Source organism: Nelumbo nucifera, chromosome 4, assembly GCF_055504915.1.
Source record: "Nelumbo nucifera cultivar China Antique chromosome 4, China Antique-T2T, whole genome shotgun sequence".
NCBI lineage: Eukaryota > Viridiplantae > Streptophyta > Magnoliopsida > Proteales > Nelumbonaceae > Nelumbo > Nelumbo nucifera.
Window position 1 is genome coordinate 93,315,465 of NC_142652.1, and position 25,999 is coordinate 93,341,463.

The 25,999-nt window shown below is 36.6% G+C and overlaps 1 protein-coding gene across 1 annotated transcript in view; it reads left to right on the top strand.

Annotated features, from left to right (window-relative positions):
• The first annotated feature begins 3,698 nt into the window (after positions 1-3,698).
• The window catches only part of LOC104610735 (uncharacterized), a 32,232-nt gene continuing 9,931 nt past the window's right edge, over positions 3,699-25,999 (top strand). The window contains exons 1-5 of the mRNA XM_010277499.3: positions 3,699-4,171; positions 11,450-11,493; positions 15,533-15,635; positions 15,782-15,908; positions 18,460-19,160. Coding sequence (XP_010275801.1) covers positions 3,982-4,171; positions 11,450-11,493; positions 15,533-15,635; positions 15,782-15,908; positions 18,460-19,160 — 1,165 coding nt within the window. The 5' untranslated portion in view covers positions 3,699-3,981. The remainder of the gene's footprint in view (positions 4,172-11,449; positions 11,494-15,532; positions 15,636-15,781; positions 15,909-18,459; positions 19,161-25,999) is intronic.

The following is a 25,999-nucleotide window of genomic DNA, read 5'->3' on the forward strand; positions in this document are numbered from 1 at the left end:
TAATTAAGGGCTTTCTAATACGACTAAGCGCGAATGCCAAACCTGCACCCATGTTAGGCTAAGGAAGCCATAAACATCATTGAGACCTTACTAAACCCCACTCATGATCATCCCTACTAGGGCTGCTTGACCTAAAAACTCAGCTCGGCCAAGTCCATAAATCCTAGGCCTATGCACAGATTTTTTGGTTTAGGCCTAGCTCATAGAAAAAAGAGAGATTGCCATAATTTTCTACTTTCCTCCTAAAACCCTTCTTTCACGCCCATCTTATTTTTCTTTTCCCCTTTCGAAACCTCTTCGACAAGGTTTCCTAAACTTGTGTTTTATTTTGAATAGTTCCACAATTCCACCAATCTACTAGTTAAAGTCATCGATTGTGCTAAGGTTTCATTGCTAGGAAACTCTGCATTCCAAAATCTAAGCATACATTCCAACCAAAGACTAGTTGACAGCCTCCCCTCCCCCCTCTCTCTCTAAACATTTATAACCTAGTCTCCATCAATCAATGCAAATTCACTTGAATGATAATTCAAATAAATTTTATACTTAGCTTTATTACTTATGGACTTGGAACTAAAATTTTCTTTGTTCATAAACTCTTAATAAGAACTCAATCCATTGTTATTGATAGAGTTTTTAATACATCATTGCAAGAAATTTAGAGCTAGCGACCAAGCATCGACTTAGATACACCTAAGGCAGCGGGTTTAACATGATAACATATTTGAACTAAAACTAACAAAAGTAAAAAAAAAAGGGTAATATGATGACCAAAAATGAATGTGACAAAGCATCTTGAAGTCTTAGGTAATGCTCAAACCCTTTACTTTTTTTATTATTTTAGTTTCTGAAGGGTGGATCAAGGGGTACGTTGCTACTCTTTCTTTGTATGGTGTAAACTATGAAGGTATGTACGTCTTAACCCTTTTTTTTTTATCCCGTTAGTAAATTATTCTTCCCTGCTAGTGAAGAAAATAGCTACTAAAAATGATAATAGTAATATGATCAGATCTTGGCATGTTAGTGTTTGTAGAAGAACTGCCTCATTCCAACATCAAAGTACCAGGAAAAGTTATTTACCCAAATTAGTTTGAACTGAGATGGATGGATCATGTCTTTGAGTACCTACCCATGGCAACCTATCTAAAAACAATGTTAAAGCTTAAAAGACTATACAACAGTTGGCTCAATATGCATTGATAAATATAAGATATGGAAAAGGTCATTCACATTGTCATACTTGAAGTACCTAAGTTAGAAGGAGATTGCATCATCAAGTGGATATATGAAGGTCTCTATGGCAATCGTTTAGGGGGGAGGGGGGCAAGGCCCTTGCCCATAAGGCTCTAAGGCATGATTGTTTATAGCATACAATGAAAGAGGATGTAGTTCAATTCATTCAAAAATGCAACCGATGCTAAAGACATGCCAATGTACCACATTAGCCTACAACCTTTTTCACTTCTATCAATAATTCATGGCCTTTTACACAGTTGGGAATGGACATACTATGATTGTTCCCCTAACAATGGGTTAAAGAAAATCTTGATAGTGGCCATTAATTATTTCATGAAGTGGGTCAAAGTTGAGCCTTTAATGCATGTCATTACCAAAAATATTAGAATTTCTTATAAAAGAGCATTATTTGTCACTTTGTCCTACCTCATATATTGATCACAAATAATAACTACCAATTCAATGACTCAAAATTCATGGACTTCTATTATAGCTTTGGAATTGAGAAACGATTCACATTAGATGGCTACCCACAAATGAACAATTAAATTGTGGTGACCAACATAACCATACTACATATCTTGAAGACTATATTGAATCGAACCAAAGGCTTATCTATTGGAGAAACACCCTTTGACCTCACATTTGGCACCGAGGTTGTCATACTAACAAAGATCGACTAATCGACCCTGATGACTAACTGTGGCGACCAACATAACCATACTAAAGCCTGACGATCGCTAGGAGGACCTACATTGAAGATGTGTTAGTCATTCGATCATCACGGAATAAAAGTAAAAATATAAGGCATAATCATTCTTACCTCCTCAACATCATTCTCCAAAACCATGTTTATCAAGAAATTGGTTGCCTTGATAGTGAGGGACTTTCTATCACATGAAGGACATAACCATTTGGCCAACTCCCAAGTGATGCTCTTGTTCTTGATGTTGTCCACTTCTCTCACCGACCCTTAGAGGTGGTACTACAACCGTTTGGAGAGAGGTAGGCTACTTTATCGTGACTTGGGTTGGAGAGGCCAGGCCCTCAATCGATATTGAGGAAGGAGTAACGAGTATGCTGTGTCAGGGACTCAGGGGGTGTGTTGTGGTGTGGTCACAAACAATCCCTTCCTTCGGTAAGCAAATCTTAGTTCCTTGATCCTCTCCTAGGGCCTAGGGCCGGCCCTCTTACATGGGATGACCTTCTTCTCCTGTGACTCAACTTTGGCCTTGGTGGCCTTCTTCCCAGCCTCAACTCCAATTGCCTTTCCCTTTTGTCACTTTGTTCTTCGTGGATCTACCAAGGCTAGCTAGATTGAGCCCAACCTTCACCAAGGCTCCCCAACTATATCCTCAATGCCATTTTCGGTAACATTATAACCATTTCTCTCTCTCTCTCTTCTCTCATCTCATCTAATCTCCAATCACCACTGCCTTGTATCTTTAAAGCTTGATCATTGGGATCATGTAATCTAGTTCTACAACTTGTCTCATAAAATTGTCTTGGCCAACCCCAAACATTTTAAGTAAAAGCAACAATGATACCAAACACACACACACAATGAAGCAACAATGGTACTAAATACACACACAATGGTTGGGCATAGGCCTGTTGGGCTTTATACCTATTATAAGGCTTTGATAAGGATTTTATCTTAAGCTTGCCTAGCCCGTTACCAATCCCGGGCCTGAAATATAAGCTATGGTTGGGTCCAGGTTTTGGGCTAATGTAATATATTTAATATATATATATATATTAAATTTATATGGACTTTTATATTATAATTTTACAATATGTTATATAAAATATAAATATATGTTATAATTTATATAATACAATGAATTATATCGTATAATTGTATAATACATTATTTATCAATATATTCTGGGCTGGGAGCATGAACCGATGGACGGTAGGATTGTTCATGGATCAGGTTGGGTCGGTTTACTGGCATTTTTCCAACTGACCTGACCTGGTTGGTTTACCTAGAAATGAAACCGAAACTGATCCAGTACTAAGTAAAACCGACCTGGTCGGTTTTGTGAATGATTATCTCGGTGTGAATGGTAAATGATTCAAGTCTAAGAAAGCAAAGGCTGGATGCCTGAAAATTATAAATAATTTGATGGATTAAAACTGATATTTTATATATAAGAAATTTTATATATAATATGTATATTTCTGAAATAAAGCTGAAATATATATATTTCCACAAATATATATCTAAAATATATATTAAAACTGAAATATATATATATAGTAAAACTGAAATATATCAGATATATATATAATACTGAAATATATTATATATATAATATATATCTAAGTCGGTTTGAGTCTTGCTACGAACAGCCCTAATGGACGGGGCAGGGCTGGAAATGATCACCCCTAAATCATTTAAGCAATTAAGCTACTTCAGCCTATATTAAACGGTCCCTCATCCACTATTCGGCTCTCCCGAAAGGCGAAAACCGATAGTAAAGAACTGCACAAAGGGAAGAGAGAAAAACAAAGAGAATACATATATAGAGAGATTTAGAGGGGGAGAGAGAGAGAGAGGGGGAAGAGAGAGGGGGAAGAGAGGGTTTTCGTGTGGAAGGGGAGCTTAGATGAGATATCTTCTCGTAACAGCGAAGTATTCTGCAGAACTGAACGAGCGGCGAGGCGAGACACCCAGTGTGTTCCTCTCGATCTGAATTGCGAGAGTCGCGAAGTTTCAGGGGAGACAGCGAGGGAGAGAGTATGAGCAGCGGAGCGAGTACTAACACTAATGGGAAGGGCAATAATGGGGTTCCATCGATCCCGGCAGCGTCGAGGAAGATGGTTCAGAGCTTAAAGGAGATTGTAAACTACCCTGAACATGAGATCTACGCTATGCTCAAAGAATGTAACATGGACCCTAACGATACCGTTCACAGGCTGCTCTCCCAAGGTTTATCGCAAAACCTTTCTGTTGCGCCTTTTACTTTTTCATTCCTTGTTTCTTGTTTTTATTTCTGCGATTTTCGTGAAAAATTGTTCTTTAGTTAGTCTCTTTTGTTTCTTCATAACTATCGTTTATGGTTAAGTGACAAGCAAGGTTGGGATCGTTTTTTTTTTTGTTATTTATCTTGTTTCGTGTTCTATTGGGTAGTGCTTGGCCGTAGTTTTGATTTCCTTTCCTTTTTTTTTTTGTGCGGAAGCGAAAGAACCTCTCTCGACCGTGGTTGCAAGGTGGGATTTTTTCTTTTGATCTCCATTAGTGAACCATACTCGAGTTTAGCTCGACCAAGATCAGCTTGATGGCAAATTTATTGATTTTATTCGTTTTTATTAGTGATGCCCTTTTTCAAAGTGGAAGACTATATCTTCGCCTTGGGATTGAGCTTTGACCTACACGGAGATCTTTTTGTGTATTTATTCATATGTACGTGGTTTCTTGTTAAACGTCTTTGGTTGTTGTGACTTTAACTGAAGGATTAATTCTAATTGCTCATGTTGATATGCTATTATATCATGGTTCTCTTCCCTGTTTTGTTTACGGGAAGTGAGAAAAATGTTTTTGCCATTGCCACAATATCTAACACTCTTGGGGAAGATATCAATTCTGCTTTTGTATGCCCATCTTGTTAATATCATTCTATATATTCTTTTTTCATGTCAACATTTGTCAAAAACTTTTTTTATTTTTTTTTTTAATATGGTGAGCAAACCAGGCTTTGACATTTTGTATGTAACCTTTAATTTATGTGGCAATCTATAGAACTGCATGTTTTTGAAAATTTCTTGGTATGTGTTCTGTTAGCCTTTTCTCTTTTTCTTCTCCCTGCCATAGTCTTGATTATCCACAAGAAGGGCGATAAATCAGCTAAATATTATGAGGATTTTAAGGATTCTCTGCTGGTTTTATTTTACTTTTTGGTAATATAACCAGTGTTTTGACAGGCACCCTTAGCCTCAGTGGTGAGACTTTAGTGTGTTGCCTGAACCTAGGTTCACCTCTCGTAACTTGTTGCTTTGTTTTTTATGAATTTAACCCTGAAATTGATGTTGAATATGAAGTTTACAAGGCTACAACCTATGTGTTGATGATGTGACATTCTACTCTATTGAACTAACAAGGCTTTTTAAAGTATTTTATTTGTTGTAGAATTTGGATTTGCATATATTAAGTTTTTCTTTTGTTTTCTTTTCCAAAAGTGGTACCTCAGCTTGTTCAGGCATAGCTTTGCCTTGTGCCTTGTGTATTACTGTATCAGCTCTAGGTACCCCTTGCACTTTGCTTGCACTTCTTGCTTTCGGAACACAGTATACAATGTTTTCTAGTTTGATTCTTTTCTTTTCTTTTCAAAAGTGGCACCTAAGCTTGTTCAGGCATGGAATTTGCCTTGCCCATCAGCTCTAGGTACCCCTTGCACTAAGCTTGTTCAGGCATGGAATTTGCCTTGTTTGATGGTGTACCATGCTGTTTGTAATTAACTGAAGATCTTTACACACTTGGCTTACTTTTAATGTTTGACTTTTAGTCTTTTACCTAACAAATTTTAATTAACATTCATTGGCTATAAGAAAAATAAGGAATTATTGAGTAAACTTCATTAACTTATTTTATCTATCAATTAATTCATTTGAGGACATTGTTGAAAATGGGTCTTCATATTTTAGTTATAATAGAGAAGCTGACATCAGCATGAATGCAATGATCGTCTTAGTAACTACTGTGATAGAATCATATGACTAGGAGGGGAATATCATGATATTACATTCTTATATGTTGTTTGGTTCGTTAGTAGGTTTATGGTTGCTTATCAAAAAGTAACCTATCACATGTCAGTCATAATGCAAAAGTAAGTTTCTTTACTTATAAAGACATTTTATATATGGGAAACTAAACATGCCTTTTCACTTTTCTACTGATGGTCAGTTGATATAGTAGATAAGTTACTTACCTATAGCAAACCAAATGCCTGCTTATGGTTTATTAAGATAGGATTTTCCAAGACAAAAACCCTTCTTTCCCGAGCCTCCACCTATTCTAAAGAGCTAAATTTATCGTGTAGTAACAACCTTCCAAAAGGCTCCATCCATGCAAAATGCCCCATCAATATTCTGAATAACACATATTATCCGACTTGCAACTATAATCATTATTGACTCCACTCAGGAAGTTGGTGGCCCATCAAGCATCTGAAGGGGTGAGCCCTACAATCTCCATGAACATTTGTATTGGTTAAGAAGATTGATTTACATTCTTTTCTAACATTTTACATGGTCTACACACATCATCATTAGCTTTCCATGATTTGTTAAGTGGTCCACTGCAAAGTTCTTCAAGATTGCACTTTGAAGGAAGGAATGGGCTCATTCCACAGCCCATGGAACCCTGGTGGAGAAACAAGAACTCCTGAAGGGCCAAAAAGTGAAGAAAGACCAACAGAGAAACATCCACCACTCTCACAGTCTCACTTTGAAGCTCTATCATCCCCAATTCACTGTCTCTTGCTTATTTTTCTCCCAGTTCTCTACCATTAAAATGCCTTACAGTGTTTTAAAGGTGTACATAGGCTCACAATCAACCTTGCGCTTGTTGTTGAACATGTAATTTAACCATTTTGAAGGTTGTATGATGGTAGGTTTCTTACAACTTTCAGATCTTGTGGTGGGTTTTCTAAGGTGAAGAGAAGAATTCTTGTTGTTGGAATAGACAGCAAAGAGATCACTTGGAAGAAAACAGAAGTGAGAGAGAGAACTTGCCACAACCAGAATTCACCGGAAAAAAACTTTCATTCATCAAATCAAGTTTTTCTAAATTTCAATTACAATGACTATTTATGGAATCAACATATGGGCCTTTATATATTTTTTTTACAAAATTGGTCAGAAGTTGTCTAATTTCTTTAGAATTAAACCCACATATAACCCATAAGGGCACTTAAATATAGATTATAACTTATACATCAACTATAATTACCCATTAGTAATCCTACTAAAAATAAACAAACAAAATCCAATTCTAAGAGACAACAAGAAAATAGAAAGAGTGAAATCCTATCAAAGACCAACACCCTATCATTACTTCCTATTCCAGTGAAATTTAGAATTCCATGGTTTAAAATCTCCTCTCTTCCATGAGGAGATTTTTGAAGATTGAAGCAAAGAACCTATTGTTTGAAGAGTTAAGATGCAATGGGAAGATGACCTTGAAGATTAGGGAGCTAACAATGATGATGTTGTTGTTAGTAGGTGCTGAAATACTGAAATGGCATGAGAACTTTCTGGAAGAGGTAAGGTTTTCCAGTGGGAAAATGGTTTAAAAAGCGTGATGATGGAAGAAGGAAAAATGTATGTTGCTGAAACAAGGAAAAATCTAAAAGGAAGATTCATAGCTCTCTTTCAGTTCTTTCATGTTGAAAGGAAACAGCTGGACTGCTGGGCCAAGGTCGGGGGGGGGGCAGTTTCTCATGTCTTGCAGGGTTTCTTAACACACTTGGCTGAAGAAACAAAAAAGCCAAAAGAAGGTGAAAAGGGGATTGAAATTACGTCTAGAGGAGATGGTCTTGCACCAAATTTCTTGATTGCAGCGAACATGAATAGTACCTACAAACTGGCTTTTAATGCTGGGAAGGAGGATTGCATTAGCAAGCTGGTGGTTGAAGCGGGGGAGGATGTAAGTGATTGGAGGAAGGTAGCCTGACGTTATGTTAAAAGGGCTTGAATTTGAAGGGTACTGTGATAATCACTCCATTTGAGAAATGGAAGTCTTTGCTGGATTTAGTGGAAGACAACGTGGAAGTTGAGTGATGAATCTTCATTTTAAGATGGGGGCTTTTATGATTTCCAGGTGGTGTCCTTTATCTGACTCAAAACATTTAGATTTAGAAGATGGCATAGTGGTTAGAGTTATAGGTCTATCATTCACCTCTGGAAGCAAGATTACTTTCAGTCAATTGCCTCAGTTTGTAATGGTTGTTTAGTTGGTGTTTTTAGGGTGGATCTTCACTCTGCCACTCTATTGTTGAATGTGGTAAAGCCAGCTGATATTCCAAGAAAAGTTGAGATTCTAGTAGATGACATCTCTTGTCGTGCTTGGCTAGCAACGTCTATTGAAGCTGGTCTGTGGAGGGAAGTGCGCACTGCGCAGGGAGGAAGATGAAAGGTTGGAGGATGAGATGCTACGTGGCAGGTTAAAAGTGATCAGTTCAAATGCTGTTGGCCACTTGGCCCAAAATTAACCAATGAGAACCTGGGACAAGCAAAAGGGCAGAGGCAGGGAGAAGAAAGTGTTATTTGAAAGAGGAGTTGGGGCGGCGTGAGGCAGGCCCCTTGACGAGGTGGTGAGCAATAGCATTGACGTGTCTTCAATCGAGGCCTTGTTAGGGTCGAGAGGCAGGAGGATGAAAAACCAAGAGAGAAAGGATGTTGAAGGCTTGAAGCGAATTTATGAGAGAATTGGCCCCTTGACGAGGTGGTGACCAATAGTGTTGGTGTGTCTTCAATCAAGGCCTTGTTAGGGTCGAGAGGCAGGAGGATGAAAAACCAAGAGAGAAGGGATGTCTCAGAGGATGTTGAAGGCTTGAAGCGAATTTATGAGAGAATTGGCCCCTTGACGAGGTGGTGACCAATAGTGTTGGTGTGTCTTCAATCGAGGCCTTGTTAGGGTCGAGAGGTAGGAGGATGAAAAACCAAGAGAGAGGGGATGTCTCAGAGGATGTTCAAGGCTTGAGGCGAATTTATGAGAGAATTGGCTGACTTCTGATGAAGAATCTCGTGACCTCTTAAATGGTCACATGAAAGGAAATTTGGGTATTTTGAAGGTTGTTAGGTTGCCCTTGGTTGGATTGGGTGGGCCTTCTGTTTGGAAAGATGGGCTGAATAAGGTTAAGACTGTTGAAATAAAGTCAGGTGACTCTTTAAAGAATCATGTGGGGGGTGGGGGGATGGTCTGGATGCTTCAATTAACATAGCCTTGAGTGTGTCATCTTCTTCCCTGAATCAGTTGCAAGGGGGAAAACACAGATGGCAAGGTTTGAGAAATTTGTTTTTTGAAGAATTGGTTAGGGATCAAGTATTCGAGTGGATGGGAAGGGATGTTAGTCAAGAAGCACTACAGTAGCAGTATTTCTGAGGAAAAACAGAAAAGACTAAAGAGATTGGTAATTGGGAGTGGGTGGTGATGAAGTTTGTTCAAGAAAGTAACCTGGCTCTTCAGAGCTGAGGTTGGATAAGCTCTTTGAGGTTCCCAGATGTTTGCGAGGTAGAAAAGAGGTTGGGGATAAATCTCTAAGCCTGGGAGAAGATTTTGTATTGACTGAATTAAATCCAAGAGAGGAATGAGTTTCATAAGAAAGATATATCACACGATCAGAAGGTAGGGGGACATCTCAGTTGCAGTAGCTGAAGAAAGGAGGAAGGAGAGTGAAAACTTGGAGGAGGTGGGGCCTGGGGAGTTAATGTTTTCATAAGTAATAATTGGAAAACTGGGGAAAGATTTGGGTAGGTTGAGATCGGAGGTAGAAAATGAGTGCTGGGTGAGAGTAGATATTTCCAAAATTAAAGATCCAATTGTTTCAAAAAAATTGAAGGAGTCTAACAATACAGTTGGTTCATATTACTATGGTTTTTTCCAGGTTGAAAGAAGGCCTCACTGGAGCAGGTCTGAGTATAGAAGAAAAAAATTGAAAGACAAGATTTGTGGGGATAGAGTGGAGATTGGAAAGGCAACCACAAGTCAGACCCAAGATTGTTCGAAGTTGAGCTATATTCCTGAAATTGATAAAGAAGTTGGTGAGGTAGGAGAGGGGACCTCGGTGGGGGAGGAGGTTGATCTAGAAGAAAAAGTCTAAGGAAGGAAAGAGGAAGGTGAGGAGGTGGTTGTAGATCGAGTTAGAAAGATAGAGAGAAAGGTAGATTTAGAAAAGATGGTGGAAACTGAAGTTCAAGTAAGCAAGTTGTTGGGGATTTTGTTTTTAGGATGGAAGGGTTTTGCAAAAAAAGCGTTTTGGGAATCAGAGGGGAAGTCTTCTGATGAATGAGGAAATATCTTTTGTGGAACCTCGATGAGCAAGGGCTGATGCAGGGTTGTGTTTGGTTTACGTTGGGAGCAAACATTGAGTTCTTTTAGGTGAGCAGGCAAAAACCTTTTGATTTGTTGGGGTTAAGGAAGAGGAAATGTTTTTTGTATTGCAAAGGGTTTTGGAGGGGTTTGATTTTCTTGGGTTATTATTTTTGCCTTTTGTTGTGGGTAATATCTTGTCACTTTCTTTGTATCTCCTTTCTTTTCAATAGAATTTTCTTTTTATTTATTTAAAAAAAAAAGAAAAAACTACCGTAGCTTTTTCAAAGCATATCTGAGCTACAAGATGTTGGTTTTGTTGGATGGATAACTTAATGACCTATCTAATGACACCAAAATCATGTAAAACAGATAAAATTTTAGCCCTTGAAAAATAGGGTGAAAGAAAAGTTGCGTAATTGCATCTTTAACTTTCAAAATTCTAAAAACTCTCTAATAGAACTTTTCATGCTATTATTGCTAATTTGACCCTCTAAAACATTTCATCCCATTCCTAAGCCACTGACAAACTAGAAGATAAATTAAAAAAAAAAAAAACTAAAAGAAGACCAAAATCTAAATCATCCAAAAATTATGAAATTGTTTTTGGTTCAACAATGCAAATAAACATTGATTTCTTCTTTCACAATGCATCATCATACCTATGATGTTTGTAGTTAAAACAATTTAGCTTATTAGGACTTGAATGTACAAGGACTCAGACTTCATGTTAATAACATGTTTTTTGAAGTATTTATGTTTTTTCAGAATCTAAATTTGAATATTCTTGTATCTTAAGTTTTTGTTTTGTTGCCCTTCAAAAGTGGTGCCTCACTTATCGTATATGCCTTGCCTTGTACCTCAATTTCTAGAAACTCTCTATGCTTTAGTTGCCCTACTTTAGAGCACTTTATAGTTTCATCTAATTTTAGCTACTGTGATAACTAAATGCCAGCAATTTATTAGCGAACAACAAATTTTATGTTCTAGAAGACTTCAACTCTAATTTCAATTTCATCTACCTTTTCTCTATATATTTTTGCCACTTTGAACTGGAATTTCACACTAATACATGAGATTTTCTGGGTTCACAGTTGTGGAGAGAGATGCATGAAATTTCAACATTGTCAATGCTTCTGAAACTTGTTCTAATTTGCTTTTCTTTTTTCCACTGTTTAGATCCTTTTCATGAGGTGAAGAGCAAACGAGAAAAGAAAAAAGAGGTGCGTCTGTGTTTGGGTCATTCATATAATTTTATACATGACTATCTTCTTTTTTTTCAATTGTGATTGTTACATTGTCAGGTGATAACTATTAGGTGGAATTTGGAAGTCTGATACGTCTGGAGTCTAATTAGACCTTATTGGGATAAGAGCTTAATTTTTTTTCCTGAAATTCTGGATGGTCACTATCCTAAAGTCAGATTAGACTATCTTTTTAGTTTTGTTGATTGGGGTGGATATTGTAGTCTATTCTCTTTGAACATGCATATTAAGGGTAATTTTATCATTAAAAAAATTTTAAAAGTACTAGTGTAACGGCACACACTATGCATGTGAGCAAGAACGAGAAAAGTAAAGATAAAAGGGTAAAAATATAAGTTAACCTCTATGATATGACCTGCACTAAATCCAAGGCAAGTATCTGCTTTATATAGTAAAAGGGAATAGTTTTGTGCATAATTAAAAAGTTATAAGAAGAAATGACAGGTTTTGGGTGGTGGGATGGTTGATGGAGCTTGATTCTGTAATTTGGTTCTTTAGAGATGAGATCAAGAGATTTAAATGACTTACTAGGAATATGAATGTGAGGATATAGTGGGTGAGAAGATCGGCTAATGGAATGACTGATGCTTTAGCTAAGCAAGGGGTGAATAAAAATGGTTTGTATTGGGCTCAAGTGTAATACGTAATTTTCTTGGGAGAGGTAGCATCTTGTGCCTCTCCAAGTGATGCTTGTACTGCCTCTAATGCTTTCAGTCATTGATTAAATAAAACTTGATTTTACTTATCAGAAAAAAATGAGGGATTTTGGGAGTTTATAAGAAATGATTTGATGGAGCCCAGTTTTGTGGAGTTTAATAGGATTGATGATGAGTTGAAGTTATGGTTGGAGAGAGAACTTGAGGAAGAGGAGGTGTAGGGGGTTGTCAAAACAATGAGTGGGAAGAAGGCATCAGGTCTGAATGGGTTCAATTTGTCATTTTTTAAATCTTGTTGGAGCATTATCAAAGGGGACTTTATGGAGCTGTTTAAGGGGTTATGGGAAGCCAAAATGATTGAATAGAGTGCAAATGCTACCTTTATTTCTCTAATTCCCAGGGTGGAAGGGGCACGTAGGGTGAAATATTTTAGATCAATTAGTTTAACCTCTAGTCCATATAACATTATTGCAAAGGTTTTATCGGCAAGGTTAAAGATGGTATTGCATTTAATTGTGGGCCCTACTTAAATATGAAGGCAAGTTTTAGATGGGGTATTGATTGTAAGTAAATGTTTGGATGCAAGAATTAGAGGTAGTGTGGTGGGTGTAATTTGCAAAACTGATATTGAAAATGCGCTTATCATGTGGAATGGAGGTTTTTGGAGGAGGTTCTTTCAAGGATGGGTTATGGGGCAAGTGGAGAAACTGATTTTTTTTTGGTCAATAAACTGGATGTTTGCTTGCACCTGTTCAGTTTCATTTTCTTTTTTTATTGAAAATGTAGTTTCAACCGTTTTTTCAGGCATCAAAGGGATTGAGGCAAGGTTACCTCTTATATCCCCATGTTATTTGTGTTGGTTGTAAAAGTTTTAAGCAGATTATTAAACACAGCGGACGCGGGAGTAATTGAAGGTTTCAAGATTAGTAGGAAGGATTTAGCTATTACCCATGTAGATTTTCAGTAATAGAAGGTTTCAAGATTGGTAGGAAGGATTTAGTTATTACCCATGTAGATTTTTAGTGTGGAAAGTGTTGAATTTGAGAGCAATACTTAAATGTTTTGAAATGATCACAGGTCTGAAATTAATTTAAGAAAGAGTGTGATGATTGGAGTGGGTGTTTTGGTTTTTTTTTTTGAGAGAGTGGAGATCAGGTTTTGTTGGTTGAAAATTTCTTTTGGGTGATTCCTTATTACTTTTCTTGTGCTTTCTTTTTCGTTTTAATAAATTTTAAGTTTATTACCCCAAAGAAATATTTCTCACACATTTTTTTATTACCCCAAAATATTTCTAACACATTGCTTGAAGATTGCGTTGTGGCATTGGGATGTCTTATGGGTGAGTTTCCAATCAGGTATTTGAGGTTACCAATTGATGCAAAAGCTTCGTCACCTTCCTCATGACAACCAGTATTGGACATGGTTGATCAAAGGATGGCAAGTTGAAAGGGAAATATTTATCACTTTACTCTTATGAAAAGTGTTTCATCCAAATTACCTATATATTATTTATTTTTGCTCAAAATTCTGGCATTGGTGGCTGAATCAATAAAGAAGATGCAAAGAAATTTCTATGGAACATTAAGGTGGAAGAAAGAAAATATCATTTGGTTATGTGGAGTTGGGTGTGTAGGGCAAAGGAGGATGGGGGTTTGGGGATTTATAGGGTAAGTTTGGTCAATAAAGCTTTAATAGGTAAGTGGTTGTGGAAATTTGGGGAGAAAGAGTCTTTGTGGAAGAGGGTAGTTGCTTGCAAGTATGAGGTGATTAATTTCGGTTCATATTCAAGAGAGGTGACAACCTCATATGGTTTGAGTGTGTGGAAAGGAATCGTGATGTTTCATTTAGTATTCTTAACTTTCACTTCATTTCAGGTTGGGGATGGTACAAGTATTAGATTTTGGGAGGATGACCGGGCAGGTGTTGGTAGACTTTGTTAGATCTGCCCACTGTATGGATTGGGTGAGAAAATATTTCAATTTCAAAATGTTATGAAGTGAGGCAAGGGTCAGTGGTGTGCTGTCCCATCTTTAGAAGACCTCTGCTAGAAAGGGAGTTGGAGGAATGTGTTTCGTTGCTGGCTAAGCTTTTAAACACTGGAGATTCATGTAGACAGCCAAACAGGTAAGATTGAAAATGGTGAAAGGAATGTAAGAATGGTAGGATTTTGGTGAAGCCTTTTTACAAAGCTTGGGCAAAAAAAAAAAAAAAAAATCAGGTTGAGAGGAATTAAGGGTGTTTGGGGTAATCAATGACTCCCAAGAGTGAAACTTTTGCTTGGCTTGTGGCTATGAGTAGTATTTTCACTGAAGATCATCTAAGAAGTAAATGATTGCTGTTCACTGACAGGTAATTATTGTGTGAAGCTGATTGGTGAATGTACTGCTTTCTTACAACTATTTAAAATGGATCTATGGTCTCCTCTGCCACCTAATGATATTTATGCTCTTTGGCCTATGCTGCATGGGAATAAAAAGGCAAAAATAATCTGGAAAGAAAGAAACAGAAGAATATTTGAAGCAAAATGAAGAAGCAAGTAAAAGCTATGTTTGGAAATTGGAAATAAAATGCTGGAATGGATTTTTCTCCTTCCAAAATTTGTAAAAGGTCTTTGGGGTCGGACTTTCGGTCTACTTTAGAGTTGGAAAATTGGGGTGATGGTTGTAAATGTGAATGTGGTTTTTTTCTCTTTCTCTTGGATGGTTTCTCATCACCTTGCTGTTTGCATTTCTCCTTCTGTATTTCCTTTTATATTTTAATGAATTTCCTTTTTATTTATTAAAAACAATTAAAATAAGTGATGATTTGATCACTTATTAATTAAAGTTTTTTTGATAGAGGTAGTAGGGAGATTCTTTAATTATAATGGCAAACAACCCAAAAGCTATACAGAGACACTGTGGATGCACTTCTGACTTCCAAATTTCAGATATAAGTGGACCCATTAGAGGCCTAACTGGATGCATTGAAAGGGGGATAATGCTTATATTCTCAGTTTTGGGAATAAGTGGCAATATTTCGGACTTCCAAATTCCACCTTTCTGTTTGCTATTTGTGTTCAGGATGTAACTCCTTTTTGTTAAGATTCTTCTTCCTACATTATAAATCTTATTATTATTGTTATTACTTTTGCTACTTTATGCTTACTAGTCAATGGTTTGTGAAGTTGAAGATACAATCAAACATGTTCTCTTTTATATCACTAGTGAGTAGTAAGGAATTTGCATGGTGTTAGACTATTTTTATTATCGGGATAGGAGTAGACTTTGAGTACATCTAAACCCAAGTTTCTTAAATTGCTTTCTGTAAATGCTTATTTTTCATTTTCCTTTTATTTTCAGATCAAGGTGACAGCTGAACCTAGATCTCGAGGGGTCAGTAGTACTTCAAATCGAGGAAGGGGAGGTACTGACCGTAATGTGGGACGTGGTGGCCTCACTAGCGGTACGTTTTTATCATAAAATCCTTGGACAAATATCCATTATATGCTTAGATAAAACTAGTGAACAGTCTTTGCAGTAAATATTCATTTTTGGATGAATAGTAGTAGATACTCATATTACCAGTCCTTGGTTTGTTCCTTCTTTTAGAGACTGGAGGTTTGCGTGGTAAACCTGCATACAAGAAAGAAAATGGAGCAAATGCTTTTCCAAGTTCTTCATCTTCTGCATCCGGTATGGTGGAAACTACTATCAATAGACGGCCTACATCTAGCAGGTTTGCTCATCACATTTTTGAGCAATATGTCAGAACTATTTAATCAAGTTTCTTTATGTGCTTCAATGCCTTTGGATTTTTTTAGCAAATTTTCAAGGTATTAACTTTTATTGGTGACATGTTATCTGTTACAAGTTGAAGGGGCTAGAAGAGTTGGGGGCAGACTAAAAAGGACTTTGGGTGGAAGTAGTAAGGAATGATTTAAGCACCCATAGTTCGATGATGGATATGGCACTGAACAGAACATAATGGTGAAACAGAATTCATGTAGCCAACCCCATATAGTTGGGAGAAGGCTTAGGTGATGATGACGACTGCTATTGGTAACATATTGTATAATATAGGGATGTTCATAAAATGGAACAAATTGACCAAAGTGACCAAACAGGACCGACTCGACCCTAAGTGGTTGGCTTTAAGACAAATCGGTTGATTTCAATTTTTTTGATGAATAATAGTAAAATTTGTTAATTCAAAAGCTGATTTAGGGTTGTGAATTCATACAATATCCCGGGAGAGGCGCGAGCTGCAGCCCCTCCTTGTATCTTACAAGTAAACTAGGAAAGAAATACAGGAATCACAGCTGAGCCCAAAACAATTCTTCCCTATTTATCCCTTGCTTGGCTAACACATCAGTTGATTTCAATTTGATACATAATAAAAACCAATGAACCAGTTCGGTTGTGGGTCATATCCCTGTAAACCGAGTTGAAACTGACCCAAACTGAGAACCTATATTTCAGTTAAAATATGATATGGGATACGCGGTAACCCAGAAACCATTTACTTTTATCATTCATTACCTTAACCTTTTCTTTTATCATTAAAAACTGTCAATCTCTCTCAGTCCTGTCCAAATGTCAGTCCTAACAACTTATGTCCCCTTCTCTCCCACACTGACCGATAGTACAACTGACCAATCGGTCTGACCGAAGTCTCAATCAATTATTTAATTTTATTTATGGAGTGATTCCATTGTCACTTCGGTATTTTGCTCAGTGAACTGTGTTGAAACTGACTGAAATGCAAAATGGTTCATTGACCCAATAACCGGCCTGGCAATGTTGGTTCAGTTGGCACAAATAGGTCAAACCGAATTGAACTGACCTGTGTACAGCCCTGGTATAATATAAGGGTAAAGATATATAAAGGGCATATATTGGTATTTACTTCTATCTCATTCCTTCTATATATATTAATAAATTCTTTCGGTTACCCATTCTGCCATGGGTTCATTGACTATTAGAAAAAGTAAACCAAACTTGAATAGAAGCTGTTATTTGTGTCAAAGATCTAAGTAGTTTGGATGGTCAATATTTTAAACCTTGGGTGGTACATATCCTCTGTGTCATGGTGAAAGGAGAGAATTATTTTGGTAATGTCTTTGCCTTTTGGTTTTGATCTTCTGTTAATTGATCTTTCAAGTTTGGATGAGGTCATGGGGTTCCTGTTTCTAGGGCTGCCCTTTGATAGTCTGCAGGTTTGGTTGATGGGAAGTTCTATAGTGCAAGTCAAGGTAGCATGACATTGCCTTCCCCTTACCCCTTGATGGCCCTAAAGAGATAATATGGCGAGTGTTATAAAAGGAGTGTCAAATAGGTATGTGGACTCAATTAAGGACATGTCTGAAGGGGCGACAACCCATGTTATAACACCCATGGCAGAGATGTCAATGTTTCCAATTACAATGAGACTTTGCCAAGGCGCAACACTTAGCCCTTATTTGCACTGGCCATGGATGGATCGACTAACCATATACAGGAGGAGGTTCCATTGGCACATTTTGTTTGCTGAGGCAGCATTTGTCTATATAGTCTGGCCCTTTATGCATGGGAGACTCAATTACAAGTCTACAACAGAAGTGAATGCCATTTTTAGGGTCTGAGGTAAATGCTGTAAGAGAGATGCATAATCTAGCAGCTGAAGTAAATGCTAATTTCTTTGGACTCCAAGGGCTGCAAACGCTATGGCTGATGATCTAGCTAGCTTGGGTTAAATAGATCAGAAATGTTTTGGGGATTGGTTATGCAATGTATTGCAATATTATTGACTAGCCGAGGCTAGCTTGTTTTTGTATCCTGTAATTGAAGGGGCTAGAAGAGCTAGGAGAAGACGAAAATGGACATGGGTTTTCAAGTAGTGAGAAATGATTGCAGTTTGACAGCATTGAATGGAATAGATTGGCGGGGGCAGGATTCATGTAGCTGAGCCCCTATATTGAATCTACCAATTGTACTCCCTAATTATATTGAAGGAAAAAAGAAGAAAAGATTAAAAGACAAAACTAGCCTTAATTACCCCTAATCAAAAGAACTACTGACCCAATTGATATCAAACTTAAACCACAAATACCTCTTTATATATGTGATTATGTACTTAATTATTTTGTTCAAGGTATATTTTTGAAAGTGCTAGAACATCATTCTGATTACTTTGTCATTCTTGCTCATATGATTTATTACCATGTGACTTGGTATATTCTTTGATTTTGCAGTTGGTTGAAATGTTGAATTAACTGGTACTAAATGTTCTTTATTAATATCTTTTGTAGCGATTTGGTTGCTGCTGAAAGTAAAACACAGACAACAAGCACAGGTGATGGTATCTCATTGGCATCACAACCTTCTCCGGGATACCAGCCTGCCTGGTTGGGGGTCCCAGGCCAAGTTTCAATGGCTGATATTGTGAAAATGGGTCGGCCGCAGAACAAAGTTTCCACTAGTACACCGGTTGTGACAAAAGAGACTTCTTATGCACAATATAATGCGGTTTTACCAAATGTGTCCCAACATACTGTGAAGCATCCCCCGTTTTCTGGAAATCTTTCAGAGGAACCACACCATGACTTGCATTCATCACAAGGTGCTGCTTCCACGTTTTCAGAGGTAGTCCAAAAACCAGATGCTGCTGGAAGCCATCATGTTTCTCATGACGAATGGTCGTTGGGTGATAAGTCGGTGGCTACTAGTGGATCCTCTGTCTTAGAACCAACTGTTGACTCTGAGGCATATGGTGATCAATCTGATGCATGTGTTGATAGAACTAGTCTGCATCTGAATTCCAGATCAGATGATGTCCAAGTGCCAGGTGAAGACACTACTGTTGAAAATATTAGCACTGAACAAATTGAGTCTATTTCTAGTAGGAACATTCAGGAAGATAATTCTGGTGGTACATCCCATTTTGACAACACCTCTTTCCAGAATATGGGTTCCTATCAGCCTCACAGGCATGCTTTTGAGCATGAGGAAGGTAAGCTATGGTAACTGGACTATGGAAAAACTGCATTAATCTAAATTAACCGTGTATTTATGCATTTTGTTGCTGTTGTTGTGGTTTGTGGTGCTATGGTGGCGTTTTTCTGTTTAAATTTTTTGGGGTGAGAGTAATAGATTGTTGAAGGAGATTGGATAATCTTTTATGTTGGAATGTAATATATTCTATTTTTGGGGATTACTGGTTTGTTTTCTGTTACTCTCGAATGGGTGCAATTCCTTATCTGTTCCTGGGATAACAGATTCAAATACCTTAGCGTAATATTCTGGTCCATGGGTTCTATCTTTTGACTGGTGTTGTCCATTAGATCTATTCCTTATCATGTCATTGTAATCTTTTTTGAGTTATGATGCCTTGGACTTTCTCCTTCCGGGTAGCTTGTTTCTTGTCTGTTATTCATTCTTATTAATTTGTTTACTCTATCCTCTGGTAAGGTTTTCAGCATAGTTGTAAAGGTGCCTAGGCAAGCCTAGGCGACCACAGGACGCCAGGTGGGCACCTTGACGCCTAGGCGATGGAATTTGAAAATATAAAACCATGATCCCTACCCCTCCTAAACTGGTTTGTTAGTTTTGTATACCAATCAACAGACCTGTACATTAACTATCAGCAATAAAATCTTCCAAGTATACATTTCATGTAAAAAAAATAAACTGCCATCATATATTCATCATTTAAATATTTTAATTTCAATATTTAACTAACAGTTCAATAAAGCAAATAAGAAGCAACTTATTACTAGCCACAGCAAAATGAGAAATGGAGAAATGCAGTGATAAAAAAGAGAGAAAAATAAGGGGGCAGAGCCCCTGTATTGGGCGTATTGTTAGCTTTCCGAAACCCCAAATAAGGGGTGTTTCAGAATTTCGGCACTTTCTGGGGGGTAGGCAAGCCTAAAACCAAACCCGCTGAAACATTTTTGAAAAAAAGCTAAAAAAAGAAGTTATAAAGCATCGAAACACCCGATACGCCTGTTCGTGTGTATCGATACTTTAAACCATGGGTGAAGCCCCTGTTTAAGAAGAAGAAATAAGGGGGCTGAGCCCCTGTTTCATTCACAAAGATATTTCATAAAAAATAAGAAAATAAAATACAGGGATAACAGGACGACTTGGACTATTTATAATTCTCATAATAAAGAAGAGGGTATTCTAAATTCTAATAAGATAAAAGTAGTTTTGTTTTATATTATCATTCTCATAATAAAAAATTATAACATGTAACAGGGTGTATTCTAATAAGATAAAAGTAACCAATAAAAATGATATAATATGCATGAGTCAACAATCTGAATAGCAATCTAAGCACCTGCCAAGTTGCCTAGGTGTGCGCCTAGTTATCTAGGCAAGCGCACCTAATAGGAAAATCATCTGGTGTTTGGGTGAGACAACCATGAAAACTACCTAGTCACTTGGCTAGGTGTCGTGTTGACAACTATGGTTTTCAGGTCTTATCCATTTTCTCTGAGGGAGTTAGCAGTTTTGTGTTTTTCCATATTAAATATCTTTAATACACTATTCTAGTCATCAGTTCAAAAAAAAAAAAAAGAAAAAAGAAAAAGATATGCAGCCATGAACCTAGTTGTCCTCTCAAATAACTTGTCTGGACCATTAATGTTATTATTGTCAAAGATGTTAAGACCATTCTTATTATTTATTACTAAATATTTAAGTTTATATTTTTTTGTTGTTTTCTGGCCATTATGTTTAAACGACTGCCCTAATAGTGCCTGATGTTTCATTTGTAATGTTACTAGGGTTTGATGCTTTACTGATGTAGCATATTTGTCTCTACAAAGCTTATTGATTTACCTCTTTAAGGAGCTCAAGATGATCTGGATGTAATCTGAGCATGCTATGTTGGATTTATAGAAAAAAGTTACAGGACCATGGTAGAAGTATTTATTTTAAATTAGATTCTTGTTAGATATAGGATTCGTTTTGGTATAAATTGTTTATGGAAGTCATTTTGTCTTGTTTTATCCACATAGCAATTCTGAATTGTTAAATTTTATTCTAGAACTTGGAAATACTTTTGAATTCTTGTATATTTTGAAGTCCATGTGTATATTGCTATGATCTCATGATCCTTTAGGACTCCTATGATATAAGAAGTCTGTTTTATAGAGTCTTGAATTTAGGTGAGAAAACAGTAAAGAATTTTGATTAAAGACTTTTCTTCTTAGTTGATGAGATTCCATAAGATGTTTTGGTTTCTTAGATAACTTTCTCATTTAAGCCTTGCTTTCTTTTGGTTTTTCTTTGTTGTGTTGTCGATGGTTTGCTATATTGACAAGATTGTTGATATCTCCCTGAAATCACTATGAAATATTTCAAGAATCCTTTTTCCCCCCTCAGATATCTTCAGCACATTATTGATATATTGAAGATGTTTTGAATTGCATTGATAAATTATATCTAAGATTTAAACTTTAGAATATAATAAAAAATTCCTATATTTTATTAAAATCTTTGATTTTTTTTGAAAGTCATTGCCAGAAAGAACAATGGGGATTATTGTGATCAGATGATTGGCGTACTATTGTAAATATGATTCACAAACTAAGTCATAATAGTTCAAAAAAAAAGAGAAAAAGAAAAGACACATTGCAAACAACTATAAAAGATTCTCAAACTATTCAAAACATATAAAATAAAAAAGAAAAAAGTGAAAATGCAAGTCAATGACATGCATACAGAAGAAAGATGGCTAATAGACTAAAAGGGATCTTTCTTATTTGATGTTACAGTTGTTTGCTATGGTTTTTTGAGTTTAAATGTTCAATTATACTTTGTCCTACAATTCATGATGTTATCAACAAATTCCATGCCTTTAGTAATTTCCCCTGGTTTCTTTAGATTTTCAAATATCTTAAAAAAACTAGTGATATATTCCCAAAACCTCATCATCTTTGAATTATGAAATGTCCACCAATGTTGAAGTTGCAAAGTATAATTTGCCCCCTTGATTTTCCTTCAGGAAGGCTAGTCTTTTCCCCTTTTCCCTCTAGGGGAGAAGATGCTAGTTGGAAACAAAGCATCAATGTTTGTAGGGGGAAGCTATCTATGGTCAAATAAAGTAAAGAAATTCTCCCAAATGCTGTTCACAAGGGACAAGACATAGTTTTTGAGGTACCAAGGTGAAGCTATGTGATAGGGGGTGCCATGTTGCCTAGACACCCAGGATGCCCATTGGTAGAAAAGATAGAGAGGAGATTGGTTGTTTAGAAGAGGAAATACATATCTCTTGGGGGTAGGTTAACTTTGATTAAGTCTATTGTAGCAAATCTCTTGGTGTATTCTATGTCTGTGTTTAAGATGCCTCAAGGGGTAGTGAGAAGATTTGAGAAAATGATGAACGATTTCCTTTGGGAATCAGGAGAGGGGAAGAAGGACCATTTGGATGGAAAAAATGAGTAGAAGGAAGGAGGAGAGTGGCCTGGGTGTAGGTAATGTGAGTAAGAAGAATCATCTCTTTTGGGGAAGTGGGTGTGGAGGTTGCCAATGGAGAATGAAAAGCTATGCCGTAAGGTTGTGGCTAGTATCCATGGGCTCTTAGAGAATGGTTGGGGTGCTGGATTGTTGCATAAAGCTACACTTGCTTCAGTGTTTTAAAAGCGCAAGGCGCAGGGGCAATTTGTGCCCGAGGTGCAAGGCGAGTTGCACGCCTTTTTGAAGCAAGGCACAAAAATAAAAAATGCTAAAAAATAAAAAAAAGTAAAAAAAAATAAAGAAGTGCCAAAAAATTCAAAAAATATAAAAAAATAAAAATATTAAACATAGTATTAATAAAAATATAAACTTAAATTTTAAAATAAATGCTTTAAAAACCTATTATCTAAAATTAAAATACATAAACATAACATGTAAAGCGTATTCAAATGAGAATTTAAAAATAAAGTCAAACATATAAAACATTTTCAAACATGTAAAACCCATAATTTCTTTTTTTCCTCAATTGCATTACTTCAAGTAGCTAATGTGATGTACATATTTGGTAATGTTGTTCATTCATTCATCCTAATAGAATTTCTTCTTAAAAAGCAATTAAAATTATAAAATCATTATTTTTGTATGAGAACTAAGAATTTAAGACCCTAATAACATGGACTTGTTTGGGCTTGTCTCGACTCTTGAGGGGCATGGCACGGGGTATGGGGGCAGAGCCCCGACCCATCCGCTAGGTTCAAAAAAAAAAAAAAACATAAAAGCGTCCAAATTTCAAAAGGTGCTTGCCTGGGCTGATGCGCAAGGCGCACCAAGGCATGCACCTTGGAAAGTGCCTACATGATATTCTTCTTTTGTTTCTCTATCATATCAGGTATGGGTTGTCCTCTTGTATTAAGATTAAATTGTGAGAATACCTTTAGATTAGGGAATCTCTTTTGAAAGATTTGTCTCTTTTCATAAGATTTGTTTGCATTAGGGAATTGCTTTTGAGTACAGCCCTTTAGATTAGGGCTGTACTCAGTATTTTAAAAGCGTAAGGTGCTTTTTGTGCCCAAGGTGCAAAGTGCAAGGTGAGATACACACCTTTTGAAGCTAGATGCAAAATTAAAAAAAAATAAGTAAAAAAATGCAAAAAACCAAATACATGATAAATAAAAAAAATATTAATTAAAAAATTGCATGAATTCTAAACTAAGTGTTTTTAAAAAGCGTAAGGTGCTTTTTGTGCCCAAGGTGCAAAGTGCAAGGTGAGATACACACCTTTTGAAGCTAGGTGCAAAATTAAAAAAAAATGAAAAAATGCAAAAAATCAAATACATGAAAAATAAAAATAATATTAATTAAAAAATTGCATGAATTCTAAACTGAGTGTTTTTAAAAAGCCTATAACTCAATTAAAATGCACAAACATGAAACATTAAACTTAAAGTGAAAATATAAAAATGAAATTACACATACATATAAAAGATTCAAAGACTCAACAATTTAAGCATGTAAAACTTCCATGCTCTTTATTTTCTTTCTTAATTGCATTATTCTAATTCTAGGAACTGCTTTTTACCAAGCCCCTTGATCGTATCTCAAATAAGTCTATGCTAGGGTCCTAAATTCTTAATCCCAACTTAAAAGATTGGTTTTTTTAATTTAGTTTTAGTTCATTATCTTTTAAAAAATATCTTGTATTAGGAAGAATGGAATGGCCAATGTTAGCAAATAGGTGTGTGCCTTTCTAAAGTGGCTGTTCCTGGGCCTAGGCGAGTCACAAGCCTTGAAATGCTACAAGGACTGAAGATAGCTAAGCAACTATGAATGAGGCATATTGAAGTTGAAGGGGACTCCAAGGTGATCATCTCTTGGGCTAAAAACAATAGAACTACTCAGTGGACTTTCAAACAAGTGATAAGGGAAGTGGAAAAGGTAGCCAGGGAGGTAGAGGCTGAATTCAAATGGGTTAGAAGGAGTGCAAATGGGCTAGCTGATTATCTTGCTAAACAAGGGGCTTTGAGGCAACAAATGTTTTGGGCTGCAATGTAAATAGGGACAGAAATATGTAATAGTATGGGAGTTCGAATCCCATACACAAAGTTGTAAAATTTTAAATCTAATATCAAATAAATTTTTTCTTTGCTGATAAAAAAAAATGCCACCTTGCCTGTGCACCTAGGTATCCCTTTTCAGTCCTTTCCTGTAACAGCTGAACTTGAACTTGGGTCTTAGGATTAGAGAATCTTAAACTACTCGTGTCTAATCTCTTGAATTTGTTGGATGGGGTGGTCCTTGATTATTTTTTTGGGGATGGCTGGTGGTGGATTTCTAACGCTAATGATAGCTTCTCTTGTAAATTCTTCTTTAATTCCTTTTTGGTTAATCCTTCTTCTCTACCTTTCCTATGAAGGAGGTGTGCCTTTTGCATGCCAAGTTTCCCATGGAGGTATCAATACTTGTGACATGTTGCTAAGAAAAAGACTGAACTGGCTTTTGTCCCCTAGAGTGAATGGTGAGACTGCCTACCACCTCCTAATGTCCTGTCCTTTTGTTTTCACTTTTTGGGTGTAGGTGGAACCCCCCTGTTTGCTTGGACAGATTATTTGATACATCTGTGATGAAATGTTTAAAAAGAAGGGAAGAATTATGTGGAAATGCACAAGAGCAGCTGTGATTTGGATAAGATTTTTTGAGGAGAAAGAAAGAGGTAAGGAGGTATTAATCAAAACCATCACTCTAAGAGTAGTACAATGAGTGAAGGTGATGGAACTATTCTTGGACTTCACAATGGATGATATTATTAGAAATTGGGGGGGGGGCAGTAGAGGATCTTCTTCTAAAAACCAAAAGTTAAAACGGATTGGACACCTCTGGATAGAGGGTGCTGAAGCTGAACTTTGATGGAAGTAGCATGGGTAATCCTAGGCTTTCTGGAATTGGGGGACTGGGAAGGGATGAGAATGGAATCATATGTGCAAACTATTTAGGTCCAGGAGAAGGGGACTCACTAAAGGCAGAAATCTTGGCAGTAGTATTTGAGTTGCAAAAAGCTAAAGAAGTGAGAGTTGAAAAGTTGATAATTGAAGGTGATTCGAAGGTGGTAGTTAGTTGGTTAATGATAGATAAGAAGGTAGTGTGGAGCTTTAGGTATAAATTAAGATGAGTTTCAAATGACATGTAGATTGTAGATATGGGTACAACAATCAGAAAACTGTTTGGATAAAAAGGGGTCAATAGACAGCAAATGTTTTCGGTTCACATGTAAAAAGGGTGTGGTGGAGAGAGATAATAGTGACTGTGCTCTTATATTGTACTCGCACCTCTTGTTGTAAGTTGTAAGCATTTTAATTATTTAATGGATGACTTCATCTTTGTTGCTGA